We start from the raw sequence: 25,601 nt of genomic DNA, 5'->3' as shown, positions 1-25,601 counted from the left end.
GTGTCTCCTCCCCCTCCAGCCTTGCGCCCTGTGTTGCCGGGTTAGGCTGCGGTTTGCCGTGACTCTACTTGGGACAAGTGGCTTCAGACAATGTGTTTGTGTGTGTGTGTGTGCTTTGGGTCCTTATTGTTGCACATTGTTCACAGCAGATCCACCCTGGCTATGTTTTTCACCAATACTGAGCCTCATCAGGTCACACCAATTGCTTATTTAGCCAGTAGTAGTGTGTACTCTGGGTAAAAAAGCATGGATTTAGTGTTGATGTGTTGTAAAAAGAAACAATATGCATGTTAACATGTAGCATTTTGGTTAATATGAACAAATATGTTTGGTCAATAGTGGTGTTGTTCATACATTGAAAAATTGAGATACATTTTGGTATTTACATTAATTGCATTTTCCAGGAATTTTCCTGTTTCACTAATATGAAGGACATTCAATGACTTAACATCTGTTTAATGTATTTCATTGATCTAATTTATCATGCTCATTATAATAGATAAGTTCAACACTTTATACATAAATGCTCCTCACATGTTTTATTTTTAGATGTATGCCTGCTCAATATTGTCATGGTAACACCCCTAATTAGAAAGCTATATACATGTACATTTACTTTTCCTAACCATAAATAATGCAGTCACCCGAATCACTAATAGAGGAAAAATCTTAAAGTAGTAAAGCAGAATAATTGAAAAGCATCTCATTTGTGGCTTTTAATCTATAACATAATGAAACTGCACAGCTGGTCATCCTTTAAGACTCAGAGAGGGCTTGAGTCCGGGGGAGCCCACAGACAGTGCATCCATCTGTTCACCTGTTCAGCAATAACCACCGCTCTGCCACAGCCCAATGGTAAGGCCAGTTAACCTTTTAGACATAAAATGTAACTAACTGTTATTTGGTTGCTTGGTTGACAGTTTTATTGAAATTTAATTCACAGATGAGTATTTCCATCAATAGCTTCATATTGAGCCCCTTCCTCATGACAACTGAAGCAGAGCCTTACAGGTTCACTATACCGTATACAGTAAGGACTGATTGGGTGCTGACATGACACTTAAGATGAAAAAATCACACCCACACACACACACACACACTGCCTGAAACAGCTTGTCCCAAGTAGGGTCACGGTAAACCAGAGCCTAACCCAGCACCGCGCAGGGCTGGAGGGGGAGGTAACACACCCAGGACAGGACGCCAGTCCATCGCAAGGCACCCCAAGCAGGATTCAAACCCAAGGATCTGCCACAGAGCGGAACTCGGCCGAACCCGCTGCGCCACCGCACCCCACCAAAAATCACCTGTATCGAAATCACCATATAAAGCTTATTAGATATTTTACCATAAGCTTCAGTTACACTGTACAATAATAGTACCTGTTGGACAATAGGACATTGAAGCTACTCATAAACAAGAAATAGCAATAAAACACAAACATGAACTTGATAGTTCTAAAAATAAATAAAGGCATGCCTTGATTTACAAACTCCTTATCTGAAATTTTGGCGGAATGGCTCTTGGCTTTTGATACCCAGTTTTCGATTGACGGAAGTGCTGCAATGTACTGCAGCTGGTGCGTCTACATCAACATGTCTCCATCTTTTGGTGTGTTAATGTGAGTGTTGTTTTAAGAGTGTGGCACATTATGGGAAGTGTATGAAATTCCACAGGCATGTCTGTAGGCCACATTGGGTGTGTTATTCACTTGAATGACTGTGGAGACAACAGAGCGATTGGCAGGAAAAGTTTAACTGATGGTTTTTGAGTAGGTATGCACATTTTAGCAGTAGTGCACAATTTTTGAAACTTGACGACAATAAATGCCACATATTCAGTGGATCCCTGCTGGGTTTATTGCTTATCCTGCAGATAACTGATCAATTAAAGAGAAAAGAGTAATATTTGGGAAAATATGTGGATACAGATAGATGGATAGATATGATGGGGATGCATTATTTTTTCCCTACTTAAAAATAATAGGAAATGGGTTTCAATGTCTGAGATTTGAATATCCGAACCATTTTTAGGAACAGGTTCATTTTGTAAATCGAAGGATGCTCGCAGTAAAATATTTTTTTCCCCCACTTTTTAACACTTTGCCATTGAGATACAAGATTTTTAATTAGGGGCCATCATAAATATCCTGATAAATGGTTAAAGTACACATACTAACAAGATCAGTTAGCATGATTTGCTTGCAAAACCTGTATTTAAATATTTATCCCAAACATTATATAATGTGTACAGGTAAGATTTCACAGGGCTGGATTTCAGTCCCTTTTTGTAGTGTCTTCTCCTTGGACCTCTAAAATTTCCAGCATAGAAATGTTTGTCTGTCCCACAAATGCTTTGTTTTCCTTTTTTGTTAATCACCTGGCCAGCTGCATCCTACCTGGACAAACTTATGAAATGTCTGCTATCATTTTTCACAGCTAATCCTTTAAGGTATCATGCTTTAAGACATTATTTCCTGAAAGTATTTGTAATTTAAGGTGTGTGAACAGCATAGCTGAAGAATTTTCCAGGTGGACTGCAGTTGCTAACATGGTTGCACTATTGCACATCAGTCACGAGATTTACGCTGCCTCTGTTCACCAATATTGAGCCTAATCAGGTCACAGCAATTGCTTATTTAACCACTAGTTGGAGCTATTCTGAGTAAACAAGATGACTCACATTTATTCATTCAGCTGATGCTTTTCTCCAAAGCGACTTAAAATATTAAGGTTACAATTATTTACCCAGCTGGGTAATTTTACTGGAGCAATTTTAGGGTAAGTACCTTGCTCAAGGGTACTACAGCCAGAGATCAAACCTACAACCTTTAGATCCAAAGGCAGTAGTGCTAACCACTACACCACCAGCTGTCCCAAATAGTGACTTACTGCTGTGTTGTTACAAGTTATACATGCCAATAAATACCATTTGATTTAGCAAAAAAAATTATTGCAGAAACACATTAAATAATTTCCTTTAAAATTAAATCAGACTACACATAATGCACACTGTGTGCTTATTCATGATGCTCAGCATCTGCAATGACACCAACACGGAAAAAGCAGTGGATGGGTTTAATGTGCTGGCATGAACTGGATTCTCACCTTTCAAGGAAATACATGATGTCTGAAGGAGATTACCTATTCCAGACATCAGCATTAGGGGTTTACCTTCACTTGGGAAGCATTGCTCACATTATATATAACAAAAAACTGATTTTTAAAGAACACTTTTGATTTCATTACAAAAATGAACAGTGCAAGCAAGAGCCAAACATATTTCACAGCAATGCACTTTTGGTATAGGCAAGCAAACAGAGAGACTGATTGAAAAGGGTCTCCATCTCTGTCCATATTTCCTCCAGTTTCTGGGACACTTTAGATGACTCTTCCATGAGCTCTGGCTCCTGTGAGATCAGTCGGAGGTGCAACTGCAACAAAAGGAGCATAATAAATAAAACAAAGAAACCTCCAAAACCATTCTCCGAAAGTGAGCAACTTACACCAAATGGTGTGTATGACTTTTTTTTTTTTTTTCTTTCTTTAAAAAAAAAAAAAAAGCCTTGTGCAAAATTAGCTTTTTTTTTTTCCCCCCCTCTTGTCCGTCAAAACGCCTCATCAGCTCCCAGCTCAGAAAGAGGCAGAGTAACAATAATGAACAAAGTCAACAATCCCACCTGTAACTTAACAGTTCAAGGTGTTTCTATGGAATACAGTGGGCACAGGATCACTTCGTACTGTCTGGGCTGCTCAGTAGTGCAGCGGGTAGTCTGGTAGCACATAGCCTCTGGGCTGTCTATTTGGATGCAGGTTCAGAACTAGCTCAGTCTGTGTGGAGTTTGCATGTTCTCTCCATGCTTGTGGGGATTTCCTCACAGTCAAAGTTTAATATTAATTGGCGACTCCAAATTTCCCATAGAATGTGTATGTGACAGCAAATGAGTAAATGTGTTTCGCTCTGCTGTTAAAATCTGTAGATGATTATAGGCAGTTTGATACAGTAAATCCAGCACTGCCAGTTGCCTTGGACAAAGGTGTCAGCTAGGCAACTCCGGATTGTAAGATTTGTTGCAACCAGTCTCTCCAAGAAGCATACCTGCATATCAAAGATTATTCACATTTAGTTAAAGTACATACGGATTACATTCTGCCAATACTATCTTACATGACAAATTTATCTTAAAACACTGAGCAGGTTCACATTTGCTGAAATTTGCCCTTCTACCACTTTGACCAACCTTGAGGAAGAGAGCAAGGTAGGCCTGTGCCAAATCAAAGTCCCTCTTGGAGTCCAACATGTTGGTGATCATCCTTAGGAAGGCTTGCATGATCTCCAGGGTCCCACCCACATCCGGTGCCAGACCCCGTAGCTCTGTGTCAATAGCCGACGGGCCCATGCCCTTCAGAAGCCCCAAGGGCCCCGCATCTGGAAGGCCGACATACAGTTACAAAGACTGACCCCTCCGCTTAGTTCTAGTTCCAACCCATGAGTTCAATCATCTTAGAATAGCACATTCCATCCAGAACATTGAATTCTGAGTACCTACATTTGAATGAAATTCTGGCCTAGAAATTATAAACACAGTTTCATATATTTTCCTTAGAGTGCTCCAACTTTAGACTGCCCCCTCAAATATGATTATTTCTATTACCATTTTTATTAGTTTTTTCAAAACATTATGGCCTCTGTTTGACTTACAGTTGTTGGTAAGCCAGGCGTCCTCAAGTTGGAGGTAGAAGTCCGATTTTTGTGCCAGCACTCCAAGATCGACCACTTTTGACTTTAAAAAAGAAAGACAACAGTGATAATTCTAGGTCAATTTGCAATATGGATACATCTAACTGCATTATAAAAACTGCTGGCAGCAGGTAAAGCACCTGGATTTGAATCCTTCCTCCAGCTGTAGTACCCTTGATCAAGGTACTTACCCTGAACTGCTCCAGTAAAAATTACTCAGCTGTATATATGGGTAAATCATTTCACATAGCTTAAGATTCTAAGTTGCTTTGTACAAAAGAGTCAACGAAATAAATAAATGCAGTGATGCTGTGACAGTCTAAGCAAATGCAAAGCACCTTTCCACTTTGACGGTAAACACTTGTTTTCGTGACATTTGCCTCTTTCACCAAAAAAAAAAAAAAAAAAAAAAAAAAAAAAACCACTGGAACTTTTTCCTTTCTGCCAGGGAGAAACCATGAAAGACTTCAGCAGGCCATTGTTTTCACCTGATCCTTTGCACTCTGGTCCTTGGGAACGGCAAACTGTGGCATGAGCCCTGGAATGGTGGGGATGAAGAAGGGGGCAGTGCTGGGCACTCTGGGGGGCTCCTTGGGTTTGTTCCGTTTCTGTGAAGCAAAGTTAGTAGATTGTTTCATGATTATGCCATGCTACATCACCATCACCTGCTCTTCATATGCAATGTTCAAATCTTTACTCTCACTGCAGCACTAAGCATACAGTAAAAATTATCCAGTTGTACAAATGAACAAATAGTTGTAAGTAGCTTAGTGCACAACTAAGTTAAGGGCACTAAATCTCTTTGGAGAAACACATGAGATAAATCAGTCAGTAACAAATAATATACAGATACAGGCATCACAGTATGATCATTACAACAGCAGACAATGACGCCAAACGTGATTGTCTCACACGGAATGCTACATCAGTCTCCATGTATAATCTAACCAGAAGCGTCACAACAACTTTTCCGCTTACAAGGTCTTCTACTGAAATGATGCTATGTCTGAAATTTACTTCCAGTCAAAATACATCTGCAGCTATGTCCGTTTCTCCTAAAGTAATGCAGAAATTGTATTTTCTGTGAGATGTACGTCACTTTGAAGAAAAGCATCTGCTAAATGAATAAATGTAAAATACAATCATAAGCGGAGGCAGCAAGTCACAGCAGTCAAGGACATGGATATAGAATACAAAGATTGCTGGTTCAAACCCTACTCAACATTACTGTAGAACCTTTGAAAAGCAGTTTGAATTGCTCAAGTGAAATTTGGCAGTTGTGTACATGTCAAAATGAAAGTTGCTTTCAATAAACAGGTTATCAAAGAAATCAATTCACAGGAATTTTCGTTTTTGTGACATAAAAGCTCTTTATAGGAAAAGATATGAGTGTCCACTAGATGTCAGTACAGGCACAAGTTAAAAGGAACTGACATACAAGGGGATGCTTTTTTTTGGTTCTGTAAACAGACAGACAGACAGACCGACCGACCTTGATGAGATCCAGATTTAGCAGGTTCTTCCATCTGGAATCCGGCATCAGAGAGAGTGTGACCAAGTGTTCATCTAATTGCTCCAGCGACACATATTCTATCATTTCATCACTGGTCTGGTCCATGTCCTCATCAGTGACATCTACACATTAAAAAACATGTTTACTGAATTTACAGCAAGATGTCAAACAACACGCATCCTTGATATCATTTTCTTATGCAAAATCACTATTTCAATCTGAGTTGCTTCAGTACAGTATCAGTCTACATGAATAGGCAAAGATTTTCAAAAGCTATAAAGCAGGCAATACTGATATGACAATGGTGCTATTTCCTGCTCATCAACAAAAGAAGCTGAATTTCCAATGAAGAACAGCGAGTTTTAAAATCTCAAAGCAGCACAATGTTTAACATTCCATTTTAGAAATATGGGTTAGATACATAATTACCCACCTTGAACAGGGCAGGTTCCAGGCAACATCACGACCGTGGGCTCGAAGTCCAAAGGTAATGGGCGCAAAGAGACCATGCTGTATAAAGTCTTGTTGGACCTGCAATTCAGGAGGGAGATGTCAAACCAAGCAACCACTGCATTACTTTTCATTCCTATACTTAAATTCAAAAGTATATTAATAAAAGCCAGAATGTTCCTAGAAAGAAGTTGTGTATGCTATACTATTGAGTTGCTGGTGTGGCTACTTTATTTCTTTCAAACTGGAGGCTGGATTTAAGTACATAGTACAAGTTTTGGTCTTAACTTCCTAAATGTCAAAAATGACATCTAAAAAAACCTGAAACTGGTGAGAAAATGTACTAAACCAGTACAAAAATTCAGACTGTCTGTATGACCTTTCTCTAATGTATGTTCGACAATCAAATTGTGAAACTCATCACCAGCGGTCCAATTTACTAAACATTTATATTCATAGCAAAGAAAATGTAATGACAAACTGTACAGATCTGATTGCATAAGGACAATATTATGATTAACAAAACTTGATACAATGCACTTAATTTTTTCTAAAAATCTGACTTATACATATGAAATATCCCTTGCTGCATCAAAACTATTCTCAGATGAGGAAAATATTGTGTACATTTTGTGATTTAACATAGTATATTAAATTGTGATTTATCATAAAACCAAGCTCTATAAAACACTGCAGAACTAAGCACATGCCCCCTCTACTTTAGAGAACTGAAACCTTCCAGAAATATCAGATAGTCTCATTTCATTACCACATACAACATGGCACACTTGAAACCTAATACTGTGAGTATAATTTAATGGGGTTCTTGTACAGGGAAATTAACTCTATTGTACATAAAAGGAGACACCAGCCAATCTGAAACTTCTCCACAAATACACCTGACTCCCATTTGTCTGACATTCAAACTGGCCATGTGTGACTTCAGCACAATGCGATAAGATACCTCAGGCACTCTCACTCCCATCCATGACAACAGAAGTTCCCAGATGACTCTTACCATAAGTATATTCCCAGACTGTCAACATGCACAGAGGCCAGAAAATCCCCTGTGGGAGAAACGGTGAGACTAACCGCAGCAGCATCTACCAAGAAGCAGTCCACTAGCCTGAAAAAATAAAAGATTGAGGGCAGATTGACAAAGGAGACAGAAAACCCAATCAACTGCAAGAGGGTGGGGGAGACTCCCAAGGAGGAGCAAATGACCATCTCAAAAAGTCCAGCCCGCCATACATTTACCATACAGAACCGTATTTTTCGGGAAATGCAACCTTTCATGTCTGTTTTCCCTTCCAGAAAGGTCATCTCAAAGATCTAAATTGACAGTAATAATGGCCTGAAGATTCAGTCAAAACGTGCCCCTCTGCGGTACCTTTATCAAGGCTACATCAAGTTATCGCATCTTGGCCATTTCCTTTTTTCTGGTGGGGCTTTGGTAGCAAGCAAGTTTCTGCAAGCGAAACTGAACAGGAGGAGCATATAACATACTGGGACAGGGGTGTGAGGTAACTTACGAGCCAGAAGGCAGGTCCCATGTCCGGATGGTGCAGTCCATGGCGGCTGTTATCAACCAGCGGCCATCAGGGCTGAATGTCTTCATATATGAAAACAGGTGGAAAAAAGAAAAAAGAAAACTTGTTTGAGAAATACGGCAGTTTCAGCAGTAGGTCCACGACTTCAACTTGTACAGTGAACTCACCATATCGTTGATCTGGCCGCGGTGGCCGGAAAATTTGCGGACGATCCTTCTCGTCTCCAGGTCCATAATGTTAAGAGTGAAGTCGTCCAAAGCAATAGCCAACATGCCACTGATAGCAATAAACAAAACAATATAGCTGGAAGTGTTACACACATCTAACCGGGAACTGGGGAGGGGTGCGGTGGTGCAGCACGCTTGGAAGGGTCATGGGTCTTGAGTCCTGCTTGGGGTGCCTTGCGATGGACTGGCGTCCAGAGCTGGGGGTGTCCCCTCCCCCTCCAGCCTTGCACCCTGTGTTGCCCGGTTAGGCTCTGGTTCACCGCGACCCCACTCGGGACAAACAGTTTCAGCCAGTGTGTGTAACTGGGCATTTTCATTTCGAGTTTCTCACTGTCATTTTTCAAATCATGATAATTATAACCATAATCATTGTCTTCGTCAACCACTAACAGAGTCTTTCTGCAGATACAGCCTATTTAACAGGTTTAAAACCTGTGGATTAACTATTCTTACCTTAATTTTATACCTAGTTTTTGTGTTCTTCAGTAATCTTGATCTTATTCATTGAAACACTAATGAAATTTAGAAAATAAAGGTCGATTGTGAACCAAAGACGTTTCATTTCCAACCACCCAATTTCAATAACCGCTTGCCCCGCGGCGGGCACAGTGGCGCAGCAGGCTTGGCCAGGTCCTGCTCTCTGGTGGGTCTGGGGTTCAAGTCCTGCTTGGGGTGCCTTGAGACGACCTGGCACCCCAGCCTGGGTGTCTCCCCTCCCCCTCTAGCCTTACGCCCTGCGCTGCCGTGTTAGGCTCCGGCTCACCACGACCCTGCTTGGGATAAGCGATTTCAGTCAGTGTGTGTGTGTGTGTGTGTGTGTGTGTGCGTGCGTGCGTGCGTGCGTGCGTGCGCACACACTTGTGGGAGCCTATCCCAGAGACATTGGGCGCAAGGCTGAAGGGGTGGGGGAGCACACCCTGGACAGGACGCCAGTCCATTGGAAGGTCAATGTTTCATTTCTCTAAAATCTGTTTTTTTCATTTGTTTTTTGCAGGACTTGTGGCAGTTACAGGAAAATGTCAGCATAGTTGGGGTGGATGCCACAAATCAACTGTGAAAAACATGGAACTGGCTACACCAAAACCAATGGGCCATTTAAACATTGTGTAGAACTCCAATGATGACAAATAGTGAAGCATTCAGAAGATCTAATCTATACCAAATAACATAGATATTGCCTGCATTTTTCTATGTCAAGTCTGTACATGACTATGACTTTTCCATTTACACAACTGGACAATTTATTGTTTATCTATTCACTGAAGGTATCTTGATCAAGGCTTCTACAGAAGGAGAGACCATTCTGATTGTTCAGTGGGAAGGCAAGTACTCCATCCACTATGCCATCTGCTTCTCCCAAAGCTCTGCAAAGACTATGGCAGGGGCAGCAGAAGTTCATATCTTCTCTCACCTGTCCCTGTGTAACTTGCTGGCAGCAGGCGACACACACAGGCTGTGGGTGTGGACCAGCTCCTTGGATTTGAACTTCCACAGTTTGATCAGCTTGTCGGCCCCAACGCTGATGGTCAGCTGGTTGAGACCATCAATCGCAACACCGCGTACGGGACCATGGTGTGCTGGATGATAGAAGGAATGCTCATTTTGTATAATAAGTCAAGACAGCATCAAAAGCCTGCCATCAGTGTGCTGAGGGCAAGCCGTGCACCCTACAAAAAACAGCTGGCTAAATATAAGCAGCTAAATATCAGCAGCTGTAGTTCCCTCAAAATTACAGGGACATTTGACTTAAAAGACCTGCAAATATTTACAGCACTTCCTGTCTATAGGACCCCTGTCCACATATTAGTCAAACCTGTAATGAACAATTGTGCATTCAAAGCATGCTTCTCTTTTTCAGTAAGAATTGGTTATTTCCAACAAAAAAACCTTAACATCTGTCTTGGCCATTTTATTTTTATGCCCACTCACCTTTATCTACACCGTACTGGCCCCTGTGGATGCCTGATTGCATGTTGTATACATCAATATGTCCAGACGAGAGGGCTATAACTGCAAAGTTACCGCATGACGAAATATCCACAGCCTGCAGAGAAAAACCAGTCATTGCCCTTTGTAAGTGCAGAGGGGTATAGATCCGAATCAGTGCAACATCAATTGGACAAACATCTGCTTTGTCAGCATACGCATAGATTTCCTATCCATTGCTTTCGGCTGAAAAAAACCATAAACTATTTGACTAAAAACATGTTCACTGAAGCTTAATTCCCATTTCCCATTTAGTGAAACATACACAAGCCAGGCTGGAGCCATTTAGCAACTACTGTCTAAGGACCTCTCTGCGTTGACTCCTGCGGCGCATGCACTGACCGTGGTGTGGACGTTGAGGGCTCGGTTTTTGTCAAAGCGCGCCGGTTCCAGCTTGTGGGCACCCATGGAGGTCTTCTGATAGTTCCATGTGGTGGCAATGAGGTAGCCGCGATGACAGGCGATGATTCCATCCCAGTCGCTCTGACGGGCACTTTCTACAAGGCAACAGCAGTAGCTCAGATTGTCAAATGGCAGAATTTTCGTGTAGAAAAGCATATAGTGCAGACACAAATAAAAGTGGCCAAATTAACTGATGATTCATTTAAACCATAGTAGGATCATGTCCTTCTAATACTTCCAACCATGCGCAACTCAATGTGTAGCCATCTAAATTCCAGGATAACTAAATATTTGCTACGTGATTTCTCTACACATTCTCTATACAGAGTTTGCTTTATAATCAGATGTAAAAAATTATATTTTTCATTGGTATAAGCAAAATCAGTTAGTGTTGAGTTTTTAGGACACTGCACTTTTTAAGCAATGTGTTTAAAACACAGGTGAGATTTCTTCATGCAGAAAATTACATGGTTGAGCCATTTGTAAGTAGTTCTAACCACCACGCTGGATCAAGCATGCTTTCACCATGTTATGCTTTCTCTCGTCACTTTTTCCTTTGTCACTCTGGGAGACAAGTTATGTGGTGATGGACTTTCATTCATACCTGCGGCAAAAGTGGTGATTGCTGGAAGTTTCATTGTGTCATACTTCAACCCTTTCCTTTTGGATTTCTTCTTATTGATAGAACCTATTAATAATTTTAAAAATACACACAAATAATATACGTAAATGACATTACTAAGCACAAAATTCTTGTCTGTTATGAAAAGACAATCAATCCTTTATGGCTAAAATTTTTTTATGAAAGTTGAGGTAATAAGCTGGATTTATGAACATGAATTAATCATGATTTTAAAAAAAAAAAAATCACTTCTATGTTTAGTCAGTGCAGTAGTAACATCCACAGAATAAACAGGACTATTCAAGTAGATATTTTTTTGTATGTTGTCATTTATCTCTCCGGTAAGCTAACAAACAGTGGAAAGAATAATCAATTTAAAAGCTACTTATATAAAGAACTAACGTCTAAAAAGTAACAGAACACAGTACTGAATTAATGTTGAATCAGAAACAAGTGAACAGCTTTCAATTCAAAAACTGTAAATTTTACAATAGGCTTAAAGTCTTATTGTCACTAGAAATCTTGGGACTTGGAGGAAAAGAAGCTCATTGCACACCGCTGAAAATAATCGGCATAGGTGAAAGTATTAATGCATGACTAGCTCTAAATATGTCCATGACAGCGTATGCAAGAACCTTACCATGTCCCAAGCTCTTATTGAATCTCTCGTGCACAGTAGAGAAACACTGAAGGGTTCCATCTTGGCCTAACAGAAAAAAAACATTTCACTCTTTATGGGTGTAAAAGTCCAAGAAACACTGTAAAACTCTTAAAAATTAAAATACACAAGACAAATTTACTATGCTTTCAAAATCCTCAAAAATTTTGAAACTGAAAATGTTACTTATACATACAGCACAGCACTTACACCCAGAGTAAATTTCATACATGTATCGACCACCTTATTTTCCAATATATTTTAAGTTACATAAACGACAAATAAGAAGGAGAAGAAAAAAAAAAAAAAATCAGTTGGCAATGAGGAAATTCATCACAACATACAGTTCAGCCATGGAAAGAGCTACAAGAACTGCATGGTACTGACCAGCGCTGAGAACCTGTTGACCATTCTGTCCATAGAACAGGATCTTTGTGGGCGGAGCACTGTGTCCTAAACGGCAGTGAAGTAATCGACCGCCTCCACCCGGTGAGTCAAATATCCATACCTGTGTCACAATGGAAAATTGACATGTGACCGTTTCAAGTCAATCAGGGGAGCAACTAAGAATTGTGAGTCCCCAGAAAAAAATATTGCTTGGCTCCCAACTGCTTTTTAAATGAATTTGTTCCCCATTGAACGAAAGTGCTGCTCTATAATTAAATAATCTGCGCAACTGTCAAAACAATTAATTCCGTCTGCGAAGAGGAAGATTTGTACAGGGGTGGGGTGCCTCTCAAATGAAACCACCGGTACACCATCACCATCATCACTGTTGAAGAATGAAATCCTCGATGGAGAAAATTGTGACAACACACTTCAGAAGTTCAAAAACATCCTTATCTTTAATTCAAACTGTTTTACATGTTATGGTTTAGAAAAAAAAACATTTTCTAATTCTTACAAATACAGCCATCGGTTGAATAACGGGGTACATTTTTTCTGTGAAATAACCTCATTAGGCAAATTCCTGTTGCAAGGGGGAATGAAGTAACATTATTTCTTATTGAAAAGGAAAAAGAAAAAATCCCCAACAAAAATGTTTCACATTAACCAGAAAAGCAAAATAAAAGGAATTTCCATCCCTCAGCAGTCACCGTGTCTGTAAAGAACATGAATGAAAACTCAAAGGAGACACCACCCAGAATCTGTTCTCAGTCCTGCTTCCTGAAAGAAGTCAGTGTTGTGTGTGTTTGTGTGTGTGTGTGTGTGTGTGTGTGTGTGTGTGTGTGTGTGAGAGAGAATGACAGAGTTAAGAATGTTTATTTCTATAAGGACAAGGACCTAGGTTTGAACCCCACCTCCTACTGTAGTTCCTTTGATGAAGGGATTTACACTGAATTGCTCCAATGAATGTCACCTAGCTATATAAATAGCTAAGTAATTTTAAGTAGCACAGCACAATAAGTCATTCTGGAAAAAATTATTGAAATGAAATAATCCAAATAAATTAATTCTTAAGCAGGTGTAGCATATACAGTAAAAAAGAACATAGACTATGTGGTTTTTGGAATACAATGCACTCTGGGTTGATAACACTGATTTCAATAGCGGCCATATAACCACCCCAGTTTTAATTATGCTTCAAATAAGCACAAAGCCCCTTTTAGTTTTTAGCTTTGGCTACTTAATATTTTGTTGCTTCACAGACACTTTTTTCTACTCTACTGTGAGCTGCTAAACAGTTCTGCTTCAGTGCCAAACACAAAATACTGACCCGAATTGCATTGTCTGCCCCATTGGTGATGAGAAGAGGTTCGGCATGAACAAAAGTCAGACCGGCGACAGCAGTGCTGTGAGCATCCCTCATCTGTGCAATGAGCTTCTTTTCCTCCAAGTCCCACAGGCCAATGTGCCCAATAGGGCTCCCAGCAGCCATGACTGGATGACCGTCTTGAAGAGAAATGAAGAGTTAGTTGTGAAATTCCTTTGAGTTCACTAGCTGTGATGAAATATGCACACAGGAATCTAAACCCCTAAAAATTAACCACACATACACATTGGTGACAACATGGAGAAAAGCAGGATTAAGCAATAAGACCAATGTATCTTTCCAGTATTCTTTGTAGTGAAATTAATTAAAAAGTCACCTGTTCGAAAAGAAATGGCTGTGATGGGGCCCCAATCCTGCTGAAACTTCATGAGTGACTCGTCATACTTAATGTTGTGAATGACGATCTGACCTGAGGCCAGACCAACACCCACAACATCCACAGCTGGTGTCTAAGGAAACAAACATATTGACATAACAGTACAGCAAAAAGACAAAGAAAACAAACAAAAAAGTTGAGGATATTAGAAATTAAAATGAAAGCTTCTGCTTCCTCTTAACCTTATAATACAGAAATATAGTAGGTGTTGGCAACACTGAGTTGTAGGTTACTCTCTGTATCATTAGGCTACGTGAAGTAACTGGCCTTGCGTATAAAGTGAATAATTGTTATCATCCATATATAATACCTATTATGTGGTACTAATCAGAAGTGTGAGTATGCCTGGACACTACTTATATCAGCTGAACGGAACAGAAGAGTGAAAGCGAACTTGTTCAACATATATTGTGTGAGGCTGAAGAGTTAAGTACCTACAAAAAAGTCCCCCCATTTACTAGAAAATCTATTTACCTGCTTGTTTCCAACCCAGTAAAAGGAAAATCACTGCCAGGCTGCCCTCCGCTGGTTGGACTCTTTGCTTTAGTCAAACAGAATTGCAAGATTTGCACACTAACAACTTACAATTACCCATTTATATTGTTGGATCATTTTTACTGAAGCAATTCAGGGTAAGAACCTGGCTCAAGGGTACTACAATAAGAGGTGGGATTCAAACTTAAGTATTCTGATTGCATGGTAGAGGCTATAACCAATAAGCTACCAGCTGCCATATTCTTGGAAATGATAAACATATGTCATATGTGCTCAGGTATTAGCAGGTGTCTTCATCCTTGCAGCATAAGTACTGTATGTATGACAATTTTACTGACAGAAGAAAGACATTGACCTTCACAAGCAAGTCCACTGTTTGTTACTGCTGCAGTACTGTGGAGCAAAAGTGTGCCAAATGACTCCAGTAGAAATTCACACCTGTATAAATGGTTCAAATACAAGCAACTAGATAAAAATATCAACTAAGAGATATTAATTCATTGATAAAGGTAGCCTGCAGCTTACCTGTTGAAGGACTGTTACTCCAGATCCCCATCCAGTGAAGGTATATAGGAGTTTGCTGAAAGAAATAGAAAGAGTGAAAAGCAAAGTTCAGAACCCACAACAATAATATTAGCAATATTAGGAGGAATAATCAATTGAACTAACTATACGACATTTTACAGAAATAGAAGTGAAATCCTAGAAATGGTATTCTATATTTAGACTTTTTTTTCCCCAACCGGCAGTGAACTACTTTAGAAAATCCCAGCACCACTAAAACACTATCACTAGGTATAACAATGGCAGGTTCAGTCTTATTCGTTTTGTTGTGTATAGCTAGTTTATACAAGAACATTTACATTTATTCAATCAGCAATGTACAACTCAGAGCCACTGTTTTTTTTTATGGTAGGAGTAGGAAAGGTCAGAATTTGCCCAGAAAGAAGCAGACAGACATACTGTAAGTGAGATTTGATACCAGTCAAAACTGAAGATATTGTTTAGCTGAGATTACGATAAACTGTCAAAAGCTGTCAAAGAAGAAAAGATGCTACATGTGTAAAATGAAACATTTAGAAATGAATTTTACATGAAAAACCTGCAGGACTGCTGCATATCTCCTGTGATAACTATATTGGTTTAACTGCTTATACAAAAGGAAGCTGCTATAGGCTTCGGCTTCCTAATATCACTGAATAATTCTTAAATACTCACCCTCAATGCTTAGAAAGGTTAATTTATTCTGTAAAATTATCCCATTAGGCAAATTTCAGTTGTGAGATGATCACGTTACAGTTATTTCTTATGGGGGGAAAAGTACAATCCATTCCAGCCAAAAAGTGTTACCAAAAAAATGTGTTTTTGGAATGACAATGACACAAATGCATTTTATAACATTAACAAAAATATTACTTCTAGCTTGACATTTAATGTTACTCATTCATTATCAGTAACTGTGATTCCAGTGTAGGATTGTGGTGGCCCAGAGTTGTGCTCGTAAGTACAGGGTGTGAGACATGGTACACGGTACGCTGGATTGAGTCACCTCAATAACTGACACCACGTGAACATTATGCTGTTACGGGCAGTGTGTAAGATTACCAACAAATCTTTGACAATAGATTTTCACTTGATCAGAAGATCAGCGCTTTATTGACTCTGCTGTAAGGACGTGCATACATTTAATGCTGTTGTACAGCAGGACACAAAGAGAAGGAAACTAGTAGGGCATATGAACCTCCCAGAGAAAAATTCTTGCTATTCCCAATAGCAAAGTCCCCCACTGTCATCCCTCGACATTAACCAATAATGCATAAGTTTCACACATCCTCAGTCATGCTCTCTGACAGAACACGCATGCACACAATTACGTAAATAACCAAGTTTACATTTATTAATTTAGCAGATGCTTTTCTACAAAGCGACTTCCAACGAACAAGATGTAGTAGCATCAGCCCAGACCTTATTTAACCAAGGTGATTTACAATGCCAGATGCAGTACTTACAATGAGTCACTCACACATACACCAATGAAACACACTCTGTCACTCACTCTCTCACACACACACACACACACACACACACACACACACACACACACACACACACCAGGTAATCTGAGTCACTAATCCACCTGAACAACATATCTGAACTGTGGGAGGAAACCAGAGCACTCAGAGGAAACCCACACAGACACAGAAAAGATGCAAACTCCACACAGACTGAGCAGAGACTGAACCCACAACCTCTCACACCACTCACTTGCTGTGAATCTTTAAATTACAAACAAAATTAACTGTTACAAGTTTATATTGCAGATGAATTCCTTAAGGAGTCATACGAGCAAGGCTTGTATTCCAGTTCCAGCTGTACTACCTCTGATCAGGGTACTTACTCTGAATTGCACCAATAAAAAATTACTCAGCTGTATAAATGGGTAAATTATTTCAATCCACATAACTGTAAGTCACTTTGGAGGAAAACATCAATTAAATGGGAAATTCATTTCCTGTTTCAACTGCGATAGACTGACTAATCGATTGATAATTGTGATTAAGATTGTCAAAATGATAGGATGTTCTTCTCCTGTGTTGTCTTGCTTTAGACAATTTGTGCTAACCATAATAAGTTTTTTGTAATGGACTGGCTTCCAGTTCAGGGTGTACATCCCCCCACCTTGCACTCAATGCATCCGGGATAGGCTCTGGATCACGTTAACCTTGCTTTTGTCCCACTAATGCAGTTGTTGAAATTAGATGAATGGATAATACATTTCTGTACATAGTAAAAAAATTTTTTTATTACATCATTTCCCAAGATGCTCCCATGAAGTTTTACACCATCTTTACTTTGTTCCTGTTGTAACTGCTCTGAACCAATAACTAAGGAAGGGGTTCAGAGCACATGTTTGTGGTTCTGTGTGTGGTGCGTTTGACAGATTGCAAAAAGCACATTTATGGAAGTAGAATGATTCCATAATGGGCAAAAATGCAATAGTATTGAACTTATATGCCTGATTTGTGGGATAAAAGGGTATATATTTTCCACATGCCATTGCAGTGTTGAATAGTACGAGACCCCGTAATGTAAGGGATGAGTGTACATAAACATTGTTCCATCTCTGAGCTTCATCTTCATAAAATGAAGCCAAAAAGTGACTTTTAAAAAAGAGGCAGCAAAATATCACCAAACCAAAATGCTAAAAAACACAGTTTGGTCTGTCAGCCTTAGTCAAAGCCTGTGTATGCATTTAGAGTTCCATATAAAAACAAACCTGACTATTGCTATCTTTGCATGTCAACAATTATTCCAGAAATGTCATTCCTGCAGATCAAAAGGTGAACTGCTTCACAGCAAAGGTGACATCACCACCTGATATAAACACACCCACTATCGGGCCAAAAACAAATTTGTAGACATCTCCAAATTCCAGAGAAATACAACAAATATTTATTTAGAGCTCTTATTAAAATAAGGCACCAACCATTATTTGGAGTATATTCATGCATCTCTAACAGAAACATTTATGATGAAATATTTGGTCAGTAAAGTTTACTAGCGTTCATGATGAAAAGTTACATAGAGTACAGACTTTATAGGCATTACTTTAAAAAAAACATTTACACAGAATGGCTGTCACAATTAATTTACCCTTTAAATTTTAGGTGCCAGACTGTACATTGTAGTATCTATGTTAGTTACCTTTGTAACTAATGTTGTAAATCAAGACAAACTGTATTCAGAGTACAGTTTAAGAAAATTTTGGTGTAAAAGGCAGCAGTCATTGCCTGATATATGTCCATTCAAATGAGAGGGATAAGGAGTTTCATTTAACACCCTAACTTCAGCTTATAAGGCATTTCTTTGTGTTTACGAGGGCCCGAGTTTGGATTTTCTGCACATCCCAATAACTGAGAACAAGACTTTTACATTTATTCATTTAGAAGATGCCTTTCTCCAAAGTAACGTACAGCGATTAACTGGTACTTTGTGAGCAATTTAGAATAACTATCACTCCTTTGTTTACGTGCAAATCTTTTAATACTTTTGGTTTTGGTTTGTAGCTGACCTAATCTGCTTCACATTACAGCAACTAATGTGTAGTGGCAACCTCGTGGTCTGAAGACAAGGTGCAAAGACCAAGGAGTCCACCTGTGGCAGTCCACTGAGGGAGGTCACCATTCTTATGCAAGTTTTGCTGTCCAAACAGTGTTCTGTAAGGTATGATGCGACAAAAGTATTTCACATTAAATTTATCTGTGGTAACTAACCAAGCGCTATCACCATCATCACAGACCTAAACACTTCCGCTGCAACAGTAACCGGGTGTATTCTCGTCTTTCAACCCCTCCGTCCTGTTTCAAGTTCTCCATGGCCCTCTGGAACTGTCTGTCTGTTGCAGGGAAGGCTGACTACACCCTGGCCTACGCCTCCCACCAGTCACTCGACCTCCTGGCCTTCACTGGAACTTGAATCACCTCAAAATATATGGTCACACCTGAAGCCCCCTCCACCAACTACTCCTTTTGTAACAGAAGTGGAGGAACAGGCCTGCTCATCTCTTCCCAGTGGGTATATTCCATTCCCCCTCCCCACATGTTTGATCTATCCTCCTTTGAATTCCATGCTATCTCTATTGCTGTACTGATGACCCTCATAGCTCCTTCCTGGATAACCTGGGAAAACTGGTAGTGCAGTGGTAAGCTGCCTTTGGACCAAAAGGTCGTAAGTTTAGATCTCACTTCCAGGTGTAGTACCCTTGAGCAAGGTACCTACTCAAAACTGCTCCAGTAAAATTACCCAGCTGTATAAATGTGAAGATAACTGTAGGTAGAGTAAGTTGCTTTAGAAACAAGCGTAAGCTAAATGAATGAACGTAAATGACCTCAATACCTTTCCCACTCCATAGAATAAAAAGTTAAGTCCATACAGTCTAATTAATGCTTCTACAGCAGGGACCATCTTGAGACTGAAACTAGCAGTCCTTAGTTGAGAGATTCAGGTTTTTAAACATTTTGCACAGCATGCTGATCAGTGACAAAAACCATACACATGAGAAATTCTTACCTTGACTTAATATTCCACAGCTGGAGGCTTCCTTGATTGCTTCCAAACAAGATTTTGTTTAGGTACGTGCTTGGATGCATTACGGCCGAAACTTCAAATGTGACTTTGTCAAATGTCATGTGCAAGTATCCCTCTTGGAGATGAGAAAGCAAATTTTATTACAAAAATTTAAATCACATTTATTTTTTCTAGATCCCAAATAAACTGAGCAAACAATATGACAGATACTGTAAATCTTTGAAAAAGGCTTGTCACATCCAGCTATTAGGCAAACATATTTTCAGGTTAAGAAATTCTAAAGTATAAAAAGGTTGTACAGGCTTATAGAGTACAGATTTCACTTTCTTTCAGGGTTTTTAAATCAACAAAGAAAGTGACAATTTTTTAATTTAAAAGCCTGTATATCTAAAACAATTTGGGGGAAAAAAAAAAAAATCAAAGCAAATACAAAACACCCACAAAAAGTTTGATTGGATTTTTTGTATGCTACAGATTTTTTCGTGAATATAAGTATAACGATTTTAAGAAAGATCCCATCATTCAGGAATTATCAAATTTGAAAGTCTTGTCACAAAGAGCTTAGAATGACCTACAAACCTTCTGACTGTACATGCCAAATAATGACAGCATTATTGTGGTCCACTGAAATCACATGATCTCCAAAAGGCAGCAAAAGGTGAACATCTGCCTCATGACCGACATAAGTGTGGACAATCTGGAAATATACATCATAACATATGTAAATAAATAACATACTGTGAATATTATGCAATCATTTCATCAAATTTCTCAAATGTCCATTTCCATCAGTGCTCTATTCTATGATGTATAACTGCAGCCATATTAAAATGCTCTCTGCCAAGGGGAAATAAGCAAATATTTAAAAACCTTCAACTGTTTATCCCACTCCCCCCATCCTAAAAGGAGAATAATGTGAAAAGAATATTATTTTATATGAACTTCACCATGAATGATCCCAATCCCAGCTGAGAAAGGAGGATTGGGCATGGGGCTAGTTACCCCACACCGTAAAAACCTTGCCAGCTACAGAAACGCCAAAAAATGAAGCCCTTGATGGCGGCCTATGCCACAGGAGGGGTGGAAGGCGTAAGCAAGTAATATTTTATAGAGCTATACATGTACATTTTTCCAGCTTTCAACAAAATCAGTCAGAAAACAGGAGTTTTACCTCTTTGTTCCTGGCAAATGCATGCACTATCCTTCCATGTGCAACAAAGACAAGCATTTTATCAGCAGCGAGGCATGCGATATCTTCTGAAAGGGCATTGCCTATTCAAAAAACAAAAAAAAAAAAATAATAATAATAATAATAATAATAATAATAATAATGATAATAATTTCAGCACATAACCATCTTATACTTGGATTAAAATAAAGAAGCAATATAAATTGTTTATTTCATCTCATACTGCAAAGAGTGGGTCTGCAAGCAACAAAAGACAAAATAAAACCACCACAACTGTAACAACATAACTGTAAGTAGCTTAACATTGTAAGTAATTTACCCATTTATAAAGCTGGGCAATTTTACTGGAGCAATTTAGGATAAGTACCTTATTCAGGGGTACTACAGCTGGAGGTGGAATTTCAACCTGCGACCTTTGGGTCCAAAGGCAGGAGCGATAACCACTATACTACCAGCTGCAAATGAGTACCAGATGTACAAATGGTACAAAAGTGATACAAATGAGGCTAATTAGCTCAATAAAACTGATGGTTGGTGATTCTAAAACTAAAATAACGTCTATATTAGTGTTATACCCTAAATTGGTGTAATACCCACTGAAAAAATTACGGACAGCTAAAAGTTAATAATTACTGAGGACAAACAAATAAGCGCATGTGCATTAAATGTAAACTTACTGACAGAAACGATTCCAAGTTTCTGGACCTAGAAGAGCAAAACAAAAAAATGTACTCTCTCAGCATTATACAGCAGAAATATTTCTTTAAGATGCAGCCTAAATGTCACAATAAGTTGCCCTTAGAGTGTAAATGAGAGAATCCTTGTGTGATTGGCTTTAACTTCTTATCCTATTAGACTTCCAAGATAGGCACCTGACCACGTCGACCCTGAATTAATAAGCAATTAAAGAAACAGATCGATAGGTTCACTCAGTAGATGGTACACAGTTTAAGCAATACGATTTATATTTAAGACATGACATACATTAGCAGAGCCAAAAAAATATTTCCTGTTCCAAGAGTTTGGGATATAAGCCTCTTCAAAGATGCTGTTAATTAAATGTTAAAGATTAGGATGAAACTGCCCGCTCTAACATGCTATACATAATCAAGAAGAAAATGGATATTCATGGATATTCCTATGAATTAAAATAAGCAGAACCTCTCTTGAAAGCACAGTGAACTTGACCACCCCAGTCCCTTATAAGTTCTAAAATCTGTTCCGAAAAAGATGTGCGTTTGTAGTAATCCCACATTTCTCTAAGAATGTTACCAAAACTACCACCTACCTAAATGGACTACATACACACACACACACACACACACACACACACACATCATCTGAAACCGCTTGTCCCATATGGGGTCGCGGGGAGCCAGAGCCTAACCCAGCAACACAGGGTGAAGGGCTGGAGGGGACACACCCAGGACAGGACACCAGTCCATCGCAAGGCACCCCAAGCGAGACTCGAACCCCAGACCCACCGGACAGCAGGACCCGGTCCAACCCACTGCACCCCCCCATAGACATATACTTTTCTAAAAACTCAACACCCTTATAACATCTTTTGCAATGTAACACTTTTTCCTCTCTCTAAATGCAACCAGTACTTCATTCTGTAAGGTAAGAAAACTTTTTACAATCAAGAAGGCAATCCAATTCTAAACGCCTGTAAATGAACCATGATGATTTAACCCCAGTGGAACACAATGCCCAGCAACCTGTACTCTTTTCTTCTCCGAGATGTACGTCGCCTTTGGAGAAAAGCATCTGCTAAATTAACTTCTAATAACATTTCTGTCTGTCATCATTTGTAAAAGCTCATTCAAATCCTTATTCTAACTACGTGATTTCTTGGGTGTGAACAGGTACAGAAGTGCACTGACTGTGCAGAGTGGAATCTAATACAACCAGGGGGACATGATTGATAAAAATGGACAGAATGTGTACAATTCACACATACGTAACAGAGAAGAAAAGTTTTTTTTTTTTTTCCTCTGGTTCTATACGTGTTAAAATGAGAGAAACTTTTTCAAAGTCAACAATCAAAACATTACTATCTGTGTGTGTGACACTCTGATGATAGCCATCGGATGCTTTCACTCTGCGTTAGTGAGGAGGGAAAGTTTACAAACTTCTCTTCTGTGCACCCCATTTCTCGACAAGAGACGACACACCCAGAATCCTGATGTGAAGGAGACCAAAAAATTGCCCGAGTTGTACTACTTATTTTTGTTTTAGAGCCGCTGAATGCTGCCACCCACAGAGCACTTTCCCCATTAGCTTAGCATTAGCAATCCTCGTGGCCACAACACACACAAGCCTACCGGCAGCCACAGCGCGCGCACGGAGCCGCCAAGGCGACTCGCGCGATAACCTCCTCAGTCACTTACGTTGTACGTATGAAAACATTTCCCGACGGCCGTTACGATGTAGAACTTTCGGTGTTTCTGGTGGTACCGCACAACGTGCGGGAGGTGATTCGAGTACAGTCCCAAAGCCCTGAAGCCAGAGAAAATTGCGCTCTCTCTCATGTTTCCAGCGGAAATGTTAAAACCTCAAACTTCAATAACACAAATCGACTTGTAGTTTAATAAAACATAAATCAACACATTTAAAGAAGGAACTTTAAAAGGCGATTTCCACAAGCCACGTTACGACCAGAAACCGTGGTGGACTTGCCATAAGCACCCGTGTGTTGCACTATAAATGGTCCCAATAACCCCCTCGTACGAAATATTCAGTTCCTACTGATTTTTTAAATAATGTTTCAGCTAGTTTGGTTTAAACTCATTTTTTTCTTATAATTATCTTTTATATTTTGCTACATACATGCTAATATATTAATCATTTCCATTTTAGTTTATTGTCGAAGTTTATTACGACATGGTAACATCCTAAACAATTTTAATTCATATTAATTGATACATATATGGGGGTGCGGTGGCGCAGTGGGTTGGACCGCGGTCCTGCTCTCCGGTGGGTCTGGGGTTCGAGTCCCGCTTGGGGTGCCTTGCGACGGACTGGTGTCCCGTCCTGGGTGTGTCCCCTTCCCCCTCCGGCCTTACGCCCTGTGTTGCCGGGTAGGCTCCGGTTCCCCGTGACCCCGTAAGGGACAAGCGGTTCTGAAAATGTGTGTGTGTGTGTGTGATACATATATTTTCCAAAGACAAGAAATGAAAAGAGTACAATTAGTAGTATTCTCCATGTAAAATTTCTGAGAAGAATGCGGTCACCGTAAATGTAACAGCAGAGTTAATTTAAGTTGCGTATGTATGGCATTTTTGTCGAAGTGTCCCCGCCGGTCTTCGCGACTTGTATGTTTTATTAATTGTTTCGGTTTTGCCGGCTTGGGTGGGAAATAGGGAAAGTAACTGTCGACACAGCAGGGCCACCAAACGGTTGTATACTATAAGTATTTAAAAATATTAACAACCTGTACAATTTTGCAACATTAGTCGCTGATACAATTTTTAATAATGTACCTTGTACAGGATAAGTGCAAGACTTAGCATCACCCGAAAACTACTGACGAATAAGTGGAACAAATATAAATTATACTGACGACAAGCAGTACTTTATCTTGCGGTAAACTAAATAGTAACAAGTTGAATGTCTAGTCAAATGTTGCTGGACAGTGTTTGATTTGTGCATATCATGCTATTTATTTGCGTTTGTGTGTATCAATTATTTAATCTTGTAGCAATCTGGATTTTTAAGTAAGTATTATAGTATTGTGGCGCGCAGGGCCGTGGGGATGGGGCGAGGAAGGACGCAGAGCTAGAGGCGGCGTTCATCTCGAACGTTTATACGAACACCAGCAACAGAGAATAAGGTCTCGGTCGACTCCGAAGACCCTGTTTCCTCCCAGACCTGAGCCTCAAGCCAGCCTTCCCGGCCTGATTAGCGTCCCCAGGCTCTCTCTTCTTTCTCCTCATGGCAGCCGCAATCGCCCCTTTATATTCCCCGTACGTCACCAAAAGCTAACCAATTACAATGAACACATTTCCCGCTCAAACACAGTAACAGTAAGTCGTTAAAATATATAGTGTTATAGTGTAGTATAATATGCCGCGTATGGTGTATGATTTAGGCTGCGTTTAATCAAGGCCCGCAACATTCCTTAATATTAGTCAGTTTTACACGGTGAGTTTTTAGGTGCGGGGGTTCCGCTTATTGTATCATATTGATATTGACAAACTTTTTAAAGATTTATGAACGTTCCGCCTATGTTAGAGTTTCTCAGAAAGTGCGCTCATGTCAGTGAGGAGAAAGAGGCCTTCGCAGCATCGCGGACCTTTGAGAAACGAGAGAAAGTCCCCCGCTGGAGGATACGTCGACGCACAGAATCGGGCAAAAATCTTCTACTTGAAAAGCCTTTGATGTCTCTGTGTCCATAGGTGTTGGGAAACTCGGTAATGTGGTGACCAGTATTTATTTCTGGGTTACAAAATGTGCGATACAGCAGTGAGTCGACGAAAATACAGAATTTTCTTCTTCTAGGACTTGGCAAAGTACAAGTTTCAAAGCCTGT

General features: G+C 39.7%; 1 protein-coding gene across 1 annotated transcript; it reads right to left on the bottom strand.

Moving 5' to 3' along the window:
* Positions 1-2,837: 2,837 nt before the first annotated feature.
* Positions 2,838-23,757, bottom strand: wdr36 (WD repeat domain 36). The gene is made up of 23 exons (XM_029253146.1): positions 23,461-23,757; positions 21,745-21,772; positions 21,050-21,150; positions 20,458-20,575; positions 19,861-19,993; positions 15,316-15,370; positions 14,236-14,368; positions 13,863-14,038; positions 12,533-12,653; positions 12,128-12,193; positions 11,470-11,553; positions 10,806-10,960; positions 10,407-10,521; positions 9,889-10,054; positions 8,418-8,526; positions 8,233-8,312; positions 7,719-7,826; positions 6,684-6,781; positions 6,230-6,372; positions 5,226-5,345; positions 4,699-4,780; positions 4,238-4,425; positions 2,838-3,430 (listed from the first exon to the last, which is right to left on the bottom strand). Exons 1-23 carry the CDS (start codon positions 23,599-23,601, stop codon positions 3,281-3,283), a joined length of 2,670 nt encoding a protein of 889 aa, XP_029108979.1. The 5' UTR covers positions 23,602-23,757; the 3' UTR covers positions 2,838-3,280.
* Positions 23,758-25,601: the final 1,844 nt, after the last annotated feature.

Source organism: Scleropages formosus, chromosome 6 (assembly GCF_900964775.1).
Source record: "Scleropages formosus chromosome 6, fSclFor1.1, whole genome shotgun sequence".
Taxonomy (NCBI): domain Eukaryota; kingdom Metazoa; phylum Chordata; class Actinopteri; order Osteoglossiformes; family Osteoglossidae; genus Scleropages; species Scleropages formosus.
This window is presented reverse-complemented; position numbering and strand designations above follow the sequence as displayed.